The sequence below is a fragment of the Leptosomus discolor genome, chromosome 4 (genome assembly GCF_034619465.1).
Source record: "Leptosomus discolor isolate bLepDis1 chromosome 4, bLepDis1.hap2, whole genome shotgun sequence".
Taxonomy (NCBI): domain Eukaryota; kingdom Metazoa; phylum Chordata; class Aves; order Leptosomiformes; family Leptosomidae; genus Leptosomus; species Leptosomus discolor.
The window spans coordinates 16,613,064-16,626,690 of record NC_141394.1 but is presented as its reverse complement, the minus strand read 5'-3'; the positions used below and the strand labels follow the sequence as shown (position 1 = coordinate 16,626,690).

At 42.6% G+C, this 13,627-nt stretch overlaps 1 protein-coding gene across 3 annotated transcripts in view; it reads right to left on the bottom strand.

The window, feature by feature from the left end:
- The window catches only part of NR3C2 (nuclear receptor subfamily 3 group C member 2), a 211,513-nt gene that overhangs the window by 14,896 nt on the left and 182,990 nt on the right, over positions 1–13,627 (bottom strand). For all 3 annotated transcript variants that reach the window (XM_086464585.1, XM_086464584.1, XM_086464586.1), the window contains one exon: positions 294–424. In XM_086464585.1, coding sequence (XP_086320711.1) covers positions 294–424 — 131 coding nt within the window. The remainder of the gene's footprint in view (positions 1–293; positions 425–13,627) is intronic.

The following is a 13,627-nucleotide window of genomic DNA, read 5'->3' as shown; positions in this document are numbered from 1 at the left end:
GTTGCACTTTCTTGGCATGCCTGGCTGACTCGAGCGGCTCCCGTACAGCGAGGCTCCCCTGCCCGGCCACTCCTGTCCTTCGAAGGCACAGGACGCATTAGAAGTGCAAAGGTGCTTCCTGTGCTAACGAAGAGTGAGATCTGCAGATACACCCTAAGACGTAAAACCAGGCTTATTAATGCTGCCCTGCTGGAAACAGTTTGGCTCTTTTGTCACATTAGTTAAAATCACTGCACCTCTTTGTGAATTGGATTATTTTCAAGTATTCCCACGTAACCACGGATCTAACTTACCTGTGCTTAACAGCAGCAAAACTTTCATTATAGTGTACTCCTCAAAGCTAAGCTGCAAGCGAACAAACTGCAGACTGATCTGGTGCATCCCTTGGCACAGTTCAAACATAGCAGACTGGCGCATTCGTTCCCTGCAAAGAGAAAGAAACAAAATCCAGAGGATAAATACGGGAGAGCACAATGTGCACGCATGAGGAAAGTGAGGTGCAACCTGGAAACTCAGCACTGATCACGCAGAGGTCAGTAAGACGCACCACAGGTGCAAAGTTCAGGTTAGGTAAGGAAGCTGAGGACAACAGAGATGATGCTGAAGCCCTGCCAGCCCCAGAGGGCTGCCTGGTCCTTGTGTTCCCGGGCTGGCAGAAAACCCCACTGCCTATGAGATCTGGGGGACCCAGGCATTGCCTTGCTCAATGACTACGCCATCCACAATGGATGGCTGAGTTCACTTGCTACCCAGCAGACCACAAGCAGCATTAACATCCACCCCCCTACAAGGAACAGAAACAAATGTAATTTGAGTTTTATACACTGACAATGTTAATGAACTGGCAAAAATGTTTTAAGATGTGTTTGAACTGTCAGTGTTTGTTCAGCTCTGCCCTGGCTGAGAAATGAGTCTGCTGAAGGGGTCAGAACTGGTGCAACAGGGGAACCTACACCCACAGCATGCACATTTTAAGAGACATCCCCCATCAGTTGACATACAGGTGGATACAGGTTTCAGAAGTGTCCGGTGCAGAGATGAGCTGCGGGAAAGGATGGCCAAGGAGACCTGACAGCCTCGCACCTGCAGCTCACACCACCCCGGGCAGTCAGCCCTGGCCCCAGCCCAGCAGCCTGCAAGGCTGCCTGCAGCCACGGACAACAGGAAAACCCATGGCAAAGAGCTCTGCTGCCCACCGTGCACGGTCAGGGCCACAAGCCAGCAGGACCCTGGGATCAGGGATTTCCATTGTGCCAGCAGGTATCTTGACTCTTCTCATCCTGAGTAACACAGGGCTGTAAAAATACAGCTGGCAGGTCTGGAAAATGGGGAAGTGGTTTAGCAAAAATAAAATAAAATTTATGACTTCGTGTTACTGCCTTTATGTCTACTGAGGAGTATGAAGATAAGAAATGATTGGGATGACCACTGCCTCAGCCAGCAGCACTTATGGATCCTTCCCAAGTAACCTCCATTTCAATCTCCAATTACTACTTGTCCTGAAAATGCAACAGGTCTAGCTCCAAGGATGAAAGTGTAGAAACAAGGAGCAACGATTTCCCAGTCACTGAAGTTCTTGCTAATACACTACACTGGACCTCCTACAGGAAATTCTTAGTCAAATTGTTGTAATGGTGTCTTATTCAAACACTGAAATATGCAAAAATTCTGTATGTTTCTTCCCAAAATAATAATCTAAGATAGTCTGGAATAAAGGACTATATAATAAGACAATTTCATTCATTAATACATATTTTTGCCTGTTAAATCATAAAATAGTAAGGATACACAACGTGTATCCTGTTTACTCTTTCTTTTCTTTAACTACACTTCGATACATTTTGCTTCAGACCCTGTATCTGTTCTCTGAGGCAACCCCAGGCTAACCTATCCTGCACAAGTTTCAGGCAGAATTAGTTTGGATTTTGCTATACTCCTAAAGCTGCTATCCCAAACCACAACAGCTACAGCAAAGAGTCACTGAGAATTCCCAGTCTCATTTTGAAACTACAATATATATGTGGGTATTTAGACAAGGCGCTATAATTGTTCAGTGACCACTACTTACTTTTTTTTTTAATTGCTCAACAACAATTGTCCATATTTCTTCAAACATTTTTTCACATAATTGGGGAATTGGATGAAGTTCAGCTAATTATTTTAACCAAGCAACTGCCTTTTCAAATATACAAATTGGCTGGTGAAAGAGAAGAATCATACTGTGTGCAAACAAAGACTGACGTAATCTTCCTGGTGTTTTATTTCACTACTGCCAGAGCAGATTTTATTTTCCTCCTTAATACTAATAAAGCGGACTCCCCATTGTTATATGGGCTCTGCACTTTTCCCTGCTCCACCCTCTTCTTGAGACTAAGAACTTCCAGCTTTTTTTTTTTTTTTTTAATTTAATAGTAGTAGTAATGGCATGTTTGTTTATTTTTATTATGCATCAGGGACTGGAGAGAAGAAAACGAATAGAAGAAGATAGTCCTCGAACACTTTGGACAGTGACCGAAATACCACTTGGCCCTCTGTTTAAGAGCAGCCTCCACTGCTGGATGCACACAGGCACGAGCATGCAAGCCCGGATGCACCCTGCAGAGGACTTACAGACGCCAGCTGCACACTCAACACTGCTCCTGTGACCCTCAGTACCTGGGATCGGGTGAAACAGAAAAAGATTTGCAAAATTAAAAGATGCTAGATACACACAAAAGGGCACTTCTGAAACTGCTGTGCCTGAGGTCCCCCTCTAGCTCTGGCTCTGCCTGAGGCTGGTGGCCACTGTCCAAGGCTTGCAGCCAACCCAGCACAGCAGCACCTGGATCTCTCCCAGTGGTTGGACTTGCCCTGAGCATGGATGACAGAGTGTGCCAGGGATGGGGGGGGGCCTTCACATTTGGCCATGGCATGACTTAGCCTACCCCACTTTGGGGACATGACCCTAAACCAGCCCAAGGTCCTCCTGCCTGACAGGTTGCTATTGCCCAGAGACCAAACGGCTGCAGGCACCTCTGAGCTGACCTAGAGACAGCTGGGGAAAATGTCTCCAAAAGACCCCAGAGAGTGATCTCCCTCCCGCTGCTCCTGCTCCCCTCTATCTTCCCAAAATTACCAAATCCAGGTTTAGCCCACAGATAATGGTGAGTCCTAATTGACCTCTCCCAGGAGGCTCAGAGGGATACGTACTGAAGTTGAAAGGCAAACGATTAATAAGAGACATTTGTATTTCAAAAAATACATTTTAAGATGTATCTCAAACTGCTAAAGACGAGCAGGATTCAAAACAATAACAGTCTATTATATCCATTATTACTTTTGCAGGGCACCAAAGTTAGTTTCTACAGCCTCAGAACATAAAGCAGCTGCCACCATCCCTGCCTGCGTTAGACCTCCACGGACACAAGCAGCACCAGACCTTTCATCCGATTCCACAAGCCACACAGCAAATAAAACGAAACATTTTGAGGTTTTGTCTCGAGTTTCTTATGCTTTCACTAAGCAGTGCGGCAAAACCCTCTGTGACAGCTAACCTAAAAGCATCCCAAGTCAAAACCTTTTTTTTTTTTTTTCTTTTTACATTGCATTGCACTTTGTGACATTTTACTGTTTCTCTCATGTTTTTCTTTGTATTTGTTTTGGTTTTATATGATTGCCTAAATAGACAAATTTTAGTAAAAGTCAGGGGTAAACCTGATGGCATTTTTTTGTAGTGAGATAGAAGTATACACAGAACTAGTTACTAAGGAGTTTATTTAACATACAGCAAACCTAGTATTTCAAATCAGTTTCCCTCCTGAAAAATCAATTAAGTTGATTTATTACTTATTTAAAAATTATTACTAACTACAAATTATGCTAGTTAATTCATGACTGTTTAATATAAGATAAGCATTTTGTGGGAGATTACAGTCTTCAACTTTGCATTTGATTTTTAACCCATACAGTGTAAAATAAGAGGGTACAGAGCTTCTGGAAAATTCAGATGTTGATATCACAGATAACCCAATACCGTGACAGTAACAACAAAATAAAGCAATAGAAATGGCTCATATATTAAAAGAGATGGGGCACATAGAAATTAGGGTATGTCAACACAACATGAACAAAAGTTGTTTCTTCCTTACTAAATGCCTCATCTATGAATAAATACCATCAAGACAGCACAAATGCCATTACCACCACAGAGAAAAATTAAAACAAACTTCTATGTTGCCTTTTAAGAAAAAAAAAAAAAAAAAAAGGGGGTGGGGGGAGGCACAAACACCAACCAACCAAAACCAATTCTACCTCTGACACAGCATATAAACTTCTCAACATGGAAAATGGAGAATGTGAAGATCTAGAATACAAGGGCATGTATCTTTATGGGGACATTTAAGAAGGTAAGTACATTTAAGTAATAAAAGTTGTGGAGCCAAAGCTCCGAATCTGCTGTGTGGATACACATTCAAAAGTGGTGTCATTAGCTCAGTTTAGCTTAATCCTCCTTCATAATAATACGCTTTAAACTTTACACCTTAACTTAATCCATCTTAAGTTCCCCGAGTGTCTCCTTACAGGCTTAATTTAATGCCCAGCTCACATTCTGCCTGACCTTTCCCGCAGCACTGTGGGCAGGCAGAGTGGCTGCAACCAGCCCATTCTCCCCAGCTACTGCTCTGCCCAATTTCCATCTGCTCCTGCAGAGTTTCTTTGGCCATGGGTACCTTGTTTTAACTGGTCACCGAGTTGCTCACCACATCCCCACCGGAAGTGAACTGCTGCTGCTTTTCCCTCCTTTCCCCCAAGAGAAAGATGAGGTGGGTACCTCTGCTGGCAAAGCCCTCTAAGGCACCTCAACTACCTCACTGGGAAGAGGGGTTTTGTTCCTCCTGTTGGGTTTCTCTCAATGAAGTGCAGCTGATGTGTTTCTTAGTTGACAGAATCCCTGGTACTTTCCCTGAATTCATCTTCTCTTTCTCCCCACTAGATCCAGGATCTCCCCCTAACCCCATGCAATCTATGGCCTCACCTCTCATCTCTGCCACCCTTATTCCCAAACTGACTCCATATCTTCCTTCCATGGGCAGGCTGCATGAAGACCAGCTGTGAGATACCAGCCCAACATCTTAGCCTGTTTCATCCTCAACATCTACACACAGAGAGCTGAATATGTGGATGAGAAAGCTGCAAAGCAACCCAGCTCCTCCTGCTCACCTGCTCCACAGAAGTAGCTGTCCTTTTACACAGGGGCAAGCAATGAGGCAAACTGCTTCAGCACCTGGCCAAAATGGCACTAATGCCCCAAATCACCAAGGGATGACTCGCCCAACTACAGCAGAGATGTAGGATTTCAACAGTCACACCAGGGGAGGAGAGATAGTTTTAGGGATACTGTTTAAGACAAGGCATCCTGAATACCAAACTACTCATGTCTCCCATTAATATCCTTATGTGACCTCCACAGAAACCAAACATAAGAAATTGTGAAACTACAGGCATGCTGTACAGAAAAAACTTGTTGGGAATAAGTAATTTATAACTTATGAAGTCATCATAAAGTCTAGTATCGTAAATCTCTTTGTTGAGGATAGAAACTGCAACCCAACTGACCGTAACCAAAATGAGGAACCCACACATCAAGTAATAGTCACAGGCAAAACTCAGCCCCAAACCAAACCCGATACCATGCTTTATTTACTTTCTCACAGATACTATTCAAAGCCACAGCACAAGGCATCTTCCTAAACTACACAGGGAAGTGAAAAAAGGGAAAGCTATGGTGGGTGTTTTGAAGTATCATCAGTACTCAAGTGGCTTGCTGATAATCCCAAGAAAAACTGGGCAAAGGCATCCCCTTTCACAGCACCTCAAGAGGAACAAATGTGCAGCTCACTTAGTCCCTTGGCCTCTGCAGCTCAGAAAAGACTTAGGAAAAGACCAAGCAACACTTCTAGCAAAAGTCTGATTCAGGGAAAATCAGGAAGTACATTACCCTGCAACAAAGCCAAAACAAGTCAACAAATAAACGAATGCAACCCAACAAGAAAACCTGCCAAAGGCCTGAAGATCAAAACCAGTTTGGAAACCTCAGAAAGCAATGTACGCTTTCCATCATGCCAGAAGGGGTCAGAACTTGGCAAAGAGAGGAGTGAAATATCACCGGACACCTTTAGGGCAAGGCAGACAAGCTGAGGATAAAGGGGGAAAAAGACCAGGGACATAGGATCACAGAGCCCCTTGTTCAGCTGCTCATACCATCTAGTCAAAAAGCCCTTGGCCTGAATTACCTTACTTGCCTTAGGAGTAGTTCACTTGCCTGGAGAAAGCTTTGAAGTTCTTGGGGAAAGAAAAAAATAAACACATTGCAACGATTTACTCTTTCTTGAGGCAGTATTCTACTTCCAACAGCTCTGTCATAAAGAACGGTAGGAACAGAACGACACTACCTAGCACAAAATTGAACCTATTCTTCCATGCAAAGGGACATCACTGCACTGCTTTGTGTGCGGCGGCATTGGGAAACACTACGCATCATTCTGCTCAATGGACTGTACCCAGACACCTGTTTCCCATCTTGAAGCCATTATAAACTCAACCAAAGTCAGCAGTACTACAGCAGCATCATTAAGGTTTTGCACTGATCAAAATCCAAGCCAAAATACATGCAGAATTCAGGCAAAATTCAATTATGACTTTTCATTCAGCACTTATTTCTTATTCAGCACTTTCTAATCTCTGTGCTCTCTGCAAGCCACAGCAGAAAGAGACAAAAACATATTCCCTCTCCCTTCAACACATTGCTTTCAACTCAAAGCTTCAGAGCCTCTCCTTCCAGGAAGGAAAAAATAACGGTTACCTTGCATCAATGGCAAATGTGGGCACTCAGTCCTGCTGAAATTAATGGCAGTTTTGTCATCAGTTTCTACTGGAGAAAAGATTTGGGTTGTGCCCATTTTTCCTTTAACTTGTCAGTAAGCCAGCAGAAATAAATACCCTATCTTCGGCACCACCAGCGACCTCCTCCTCCTCAGGCAGCAGATGCTCTCCCTAAGCAGTAAGGGATAGAGAATTGAACCATTACCCTGCAGTTGGTTAAACTGCCACGGATAAACACAGGCTGGGAATTAGGTAGTTTAGCCAGGAAAGCGTTAGCCTAGAGGTAGCATAAATGTGACAGTCCCAGACAACAACCTTGCTGCCTACACAAGCAATGGTGGATCTCAGCCAGGTTACAACATCACAACCCCTTGGCTGCCTGCTCTTTCATGCTGCTTGGAAAACACTGTCCTTATACCAGGCCCAGGGAAAAAAACCCAAACCAAACAACAAAGTACCATTTCCTCAGTGTTCAGTGACAGCCTATTTTTTCAGCATACTCCTATTCCCAGGCCATTCTGGCTGACACCGCTGAACTGCCTGATGCAGCTGTTGCCCATGTAGACGCTCCTTCATACAGAGGTAGGCAGGTGCCAGCAGTCATGTCTTCAAGCAAATCTGCAAGACCTGCCACCAAATGTCACCTCAGCTCCTTCTGCTGCCCATAAATGCCTCTGCCCTGTCCTACCTGACTTTAGCCACTACTGACAGTCAGCATTTCTTTTCTCTACCTAGAATGTGGGGAGAAAAAAATCCTGTGCCCTGTTCGTGTGACACAGCAGCAAAGGCCTTGGCACTACCTTCTACTTTGAAAATAAGGTAAGATCCCCCTGCAACAGCAGGGAATTGGCTCGAGGGTCCTGGAGATGCCTCCTGCTGCTGTGTTCCTGCAGGAATCTGACATGCAACAGGAGAAAAATGCTCCGTGTAAGGAAGCACAGTATGCAAAAAAGACAGATTTCCTTCTCTAAAAGTTGCTGAAAGAGAAGTGCTTCAGTAACGAACTACCCCCATCAACCCTGCCACAAGAACATGTAAACCCACTGTTACCATTTAACCCCATAAGCTTCTCTCCAGGTGACTGGGATGCTGCAGACTGAGAGGTGCGTAGCTGGGAGCACTGGCACTACAGCAATGACCTTGGCAGAAGAAGCTGCCAAACCCAGGACAAAACAGGGATTAGACTGAGGACCACTGATGCTGAACACTGATAATCAGACAAGGAAGGTCATTTCACATTAAAACAGATCTACAGACATAGCCGGTATTTTGTGGCTTTAGCTACCCAGGCATAAAAACTTGGCAATTTTCACACTCAACTTAGAGGAGTTAATTCCAAAAATCAGTTTTCTACCAGGAAAAGTCCTTGTGGTGGTCCTAGAGAGTACAATCCCAGGCAACTGATACTAAGAAATTTAGAGCTGCTTTAAAGTTTCCGCTAAATGTCCTCCTGTTATATGCCTGTCAACAAGGGAACTGGCAACAGCTCATGGATAGCAATTGCCAAAGGAGAGTTTTAGCTCCCAATCAGTTACAGAGAACTTGTGCTAAAATCCAACCTAATAATCACCCAGTTATGTAACCCTAAAATCCCAAGCACATCAGTAGCAAAAAATCCCAAGTATCTGCTGGAATTAACAGTTAATTATGCAGTTAGCAGAATGCTGATACCAAATACCCTCTTTTGGTTTGCATTTGCATTCCAAAGGAGACAAATCACCGTTTAAATGAGAAAATACATAATTATGCCTTTACCAAAATGCTTTTTCAATACCACATTCAATAATAAGTGATGATAACATACAGAGAAAGTTATCACCAGCCAGAAAAGATGCCCATTAGGTATCGTTTTATACTCATTGTCACTTGCAGTGGTTCATCAGCAAAATTACTGCTATATTCCTCATGCAACAGCAATTCTCCTCTTGTGCCAACAATGTCTCAGAAACCAAGACTTTGCTCGCGCTGTCATGCAAAGCCTGGCATTTTCTAGAAGTCAACCAAGGCATGCCTTCCTCTCATACCAGCTTAGAGAAACTGCTTCCTAATTTTTCTTTTAATCTGGAAGATTAATATTTAACCTATAGGGAAAGTAGCAAAAGGATGCATTATGCATGTGAAAGGCATTTGGAGATGCCATTGAATAGCTCACTGATGTGCAGAAAGACTAAAGCAGCACCACGTTCAGACGGACACTTGAAAGGAACAAACCTCTTCTCTATCCCAGCCCTTTCTGCCAATGACCTCAAGAGAAATGAAAAGGCTTGTGGATGGCCCAAAGTCATGCTGAGACAATACTAAGAAAGCATGATTATGTAAAATCATTAGGCAAGTCTTCACGCTAAAGTCATAAAAATTAACAGTCAAACCCTTTCAAACACATCACAAGCTGGAAACTGTCAGAACATCTACTGGGCCAACAGATGATCAAGCTGAAAGAGAAGTGTTTGAGAAAGATCAGGCCAGAGCAGAAAAGTTAAATAAAATCTTTCACAGAATCACGGAACATTAGGGGTTGGAAAGGACCTCGAAAGATCATCTGGTCCAACCCCCCCTGCCAGAGCAGGACCACCTAGAGTAGATCACACAGTAACGCATCCAGGCAGGTTTTGAATGTCTCCAGAGAAGGAGACTCCACAGCCTCTCTGGGCAGCCTGTTCCAGTGCTCTGCCACCCTCACAGTGAAAAAGTTTTTCCTTATGTTAATGTGGAACCTCCTATGCTCCAGCTTGCACCCGTTGCCCCTTGTCCTGTCACTGGTCATCACCGAGAAGAGCCCGGCTCTATCCTCCTGACACTCGCCCTTTACGTATTTATAAACATTAATGAGGCCACCCCTCAGTCTCCTCTTCTCCAAGCTAAGAGACCCAGCTCCCTCAGCCTTTCGTCTTAAGGGAGATGTTCCACCCCCTTAATCATCTCTGTGGCTCTGCGCTGGACTCTTTCCAGCAGTTCCCTGTCCTTCTTGAACTGAGGGGGCCAGAACCGGACACAACATTCCAGATGCGGTCTCACCAGGGCAGAGTAGACGGGAAGGACAACCTCTCTCGACCTACTGACCACACCCCTTCTAATGCACCCCAGGATGCCACTGGCCTTCTTGGCCATAAGGGCACATCTTTGCATCAGTACTCTCTGTAAAAGTGTCCAGGAAGGCCGTCCACCATTCTCCCTTTTCAGTAAGCGAGTGTGAGAACTAGTTTCAGATTAAAGTGTGAATAGAAGAGGGTTTAGAAAGAAAAAAAAAAAAAAAAAAATGTTAAATGAATAGTAATAAATCACCAAGACCAGATGGCATCCATCCATGAGCTGTAATGTAACTTAAATATGGAACTGCTGTACTACTAACTGTGCTGTGCAGCTTAGTGCTTAAATTGCGCTTATAAAAGTTGCGGAAGGTGACAGACGTGACTGATTTCTTAAAATTGCTTTGGGAGAGGGGAGGGAGTACTCAAGAGACCAGAAGCTACTAAGCCTCATTTCTGTATCTAGCAATACAATTGAAAGAGGAGCATTAATAGATAAATAAGTATGCTCTAACGGAAGAAAGTGCAGCTTTGGCAAAGAGAGGTCACGTCTCATGAATCTGTAAGAGTGCTCTGACAATAGCACAAGGATGTTCTGGTTGATACAGGCGACGTCTGTACGACGGAACTGCTTTGCACATGCCAGGTCTAGCTGCGTCCCACGGCCACATGGGGTGAGACCTAAGCAAACACCAACCCTCTCCTCCTCCTCTCCTCTGCCCTGGTTTCCACACAAAGGAAACTGGGGCATGCAGCTTGGGTATGGGCTGCAATACTGTCTGTTGGTGTGCCAGCATGGGTAATTACTGGTCTAGGATCTCCTGGCACACTGCGCTTTGCATCCCCACATACCTCCTGATGCAATCACGGCAAAGTTGGATTTTAAAGCTATTAAAAAGATCTCCTGAAAGCTCTTTAAGAGAGCTTAGAGATAAGGAGGAGGGCTCTTCATGGATTATTAGCAGCTTAAAAATTGGAGACCAAGGGTAATAATAAATGGACATCTCTCACAAGTAATGGTAGTTACCAGGGAAGTCTCACAGAGCACTGCACTGGGGCCTGGGCTGAAAAATGTACTTGTACATCATCTCAAAAAAATCAGACCTATGGAAGTGACAGAGCTTGCTGATGACTCTGGATGATGAAATCAAGAGCTGCCCATGAAAAACTGATGAAAAGTCTTGCAAAACAGTGTGGCTGGCTGAAAAAATAGAAGGTGAAAATCACTAATTGTAAGCCAACACAGACAGCATAATCATCTTCCACCATACATACAAAACAACTTGATCTAAATTAACAAACATTACACAATAAAGAGACCCAAGCATAATTTGTAACAGGTTTCAGGGGCTTCTGTCTTTTGAAAATGTTTGCTCAGCGTTTACTAATGGTCAAGAAAAGCAAAGGGTGAAAGAAGAAGAGTAAAGAGCAAGTCAGAAATCGTAGTTTTGCTACTGCGTAAAACCACTGCGCTCTGAACGCAGCGTGTTGGTCTGGTCTCCTCCCAAAATTAATACAATGGGCTAGCAAAAGCACCAAGGGAGGAGATTAAGGCAGCCAGGGGTTGCAAACAACTGACATACAATGGGAGATTAAATTCTCTAGCTGATTCTTCAGCTCATAGAAGAAAGAATGGGACTTGATGGGAGATCTGTAAGTGATAAATGGCATACACAGGATGAAAAGGAATATATCTGCTATTACTACAAACACAAGAATGAAGTGGCACTCCATGAAATTATCAGCTACCTGCTTTAGAAACATCTCCAATAAACAAATATGCATAATTAAATTGCCGAAGCAAATGCCACAGAGCATTTTAGATGTCACGACTATAAATGTATTAAAAAATGTATTAGGCAAATTCACAGAAGAAAGATACAAAAGGGTTAAGCACAATTGTCTGAATGCAATCTCCTGTTCAGAAAGTGCCTAAATCACTGACTGCTGGAACTGGGAAATGAAGTATCATCTTACCCTTGGCCTGATCTTACACTTTCTTTGCAACTGGCCAATTTAAAGGATGAGAAACCGTGCTAGATGAACCTTTCTTCTGACAGTTTTCACATTCTTACAGATCTCCTTAAAATTACTTTATCTCCTGTCTTCCTTTACACTTGCACAGTTTTAACTAAAATACCCTAGACATTTAAGAAGTGTTCAGAAATAAAGGCATTAAAAGGCAGAGCCTTTAGAAATTTATGGAATCTATTGCTTCGCTCAGCCATTGACCTGTTTACAAAGAAAAAGCAAAACAAGATTTCGAACCATCTAGCTGAAGCATATTACATCTATTATGTACAGATATGACAGCAGTTCTTAAAAAAATTCTTTCTCTGTCTGCACTATTTTGGGATGGGTATGTAACAAAATCCTTCCATATCCTTCTCTGGATGGGAACTGAGCTGCACTTCATGACAAAGTAAATAGTAACAATGTATATAAAAAAATTACTGATAAAGACATCCACTTCTGTCTGCACTGACAGTTTAGATTGTATGAATGCAATACTCCTCTTCAAAACAATACATGCAAGCAAAAAATCATGCAGGCATGAATATCAAGGAGTGCTTGCTGACCTTTTAACAAAATCAGTGATCACACACACAATTTATTAGCAAAAAATGAACACTGACAACTGTTATCAACAATCATTGCCGCAATACTAATTGAAAATGAAGGATTTGGAGATCGCCAGATGAAAGAGATTACAAAAACATACCTAAATTTAGACACTACAGAATTAACACTGCAAAAGAAATTGAACGGGTTAACAGCCATCATCCTGCAAAATGTAAATGGGGAAAAAGTAATCTTTTAAACAATAAAAGAAGTTACTTATTGGCTTTATCATCACTCACAGATGATCTAAGTAATCACCCCTGCCCCCAACGCCGATGTATATAAGGTTAAAAAAAAACCTGCTGTTCTTAAATATTCAGCTTATTTTATTACGTTTATCTTCCTGCTGTTACCATAGAAATCAGGATACCAGGAAGACTTACAGGCTTCAGCACTGAAAGGGCACAGATAGGCAGCTGCATCCTTGCACTGCCTTACGCAACACCAAATCCTAATGGTCCCAGCTTCCACAAGTATATTATGAGAGGATATTAGGAACATAATGAAAAGACAATAAACATGCTATTTACTAATAAAATACACATAATTAATAAATGCAGATTTTAAATAAAATCTTAGCTATTCAGCTGAGCTACATCTTAATTTAATTTTATGTCTTTCCTCAATGTTACAAAATCCTCTGCCCATTCACATCCCATAACCACATTAGCACAGAACTTCACAGAAATCTTCATGTACTGAAGCTGCTTCTCTGCCTGCCTCTACCTCATTTGCTCTACACCAACCTTCTCATTTGAAAAATGTATTCTTTATTTTTCCTCTATTCTTAAGATCAACCTCTGTCTGCTTTTAAATTTTAAAACTTCATGCTTGGGGCAATTACCAAAGGCATAGCATAAAAGATCCTTGCAATACTACATTTCTATTTACTGGAAGTTAAATCTTGCAATTTAAAGGAAGGATTTATATTAATTTGTGGTAACCTTTGTTAGTTTCTTAAACTACATTATATACATAGTATTATTGGGTTATTAAAAAATATCTGGAGTAGATGATTGAATTTTATAATGAAAAAGCCATCCGTACAGCACTACAAACTAGGAAAGTGGCCAGTAGTGTCGCAATTGCCTGAAATGGCAATAACAAAAGGACAGCCA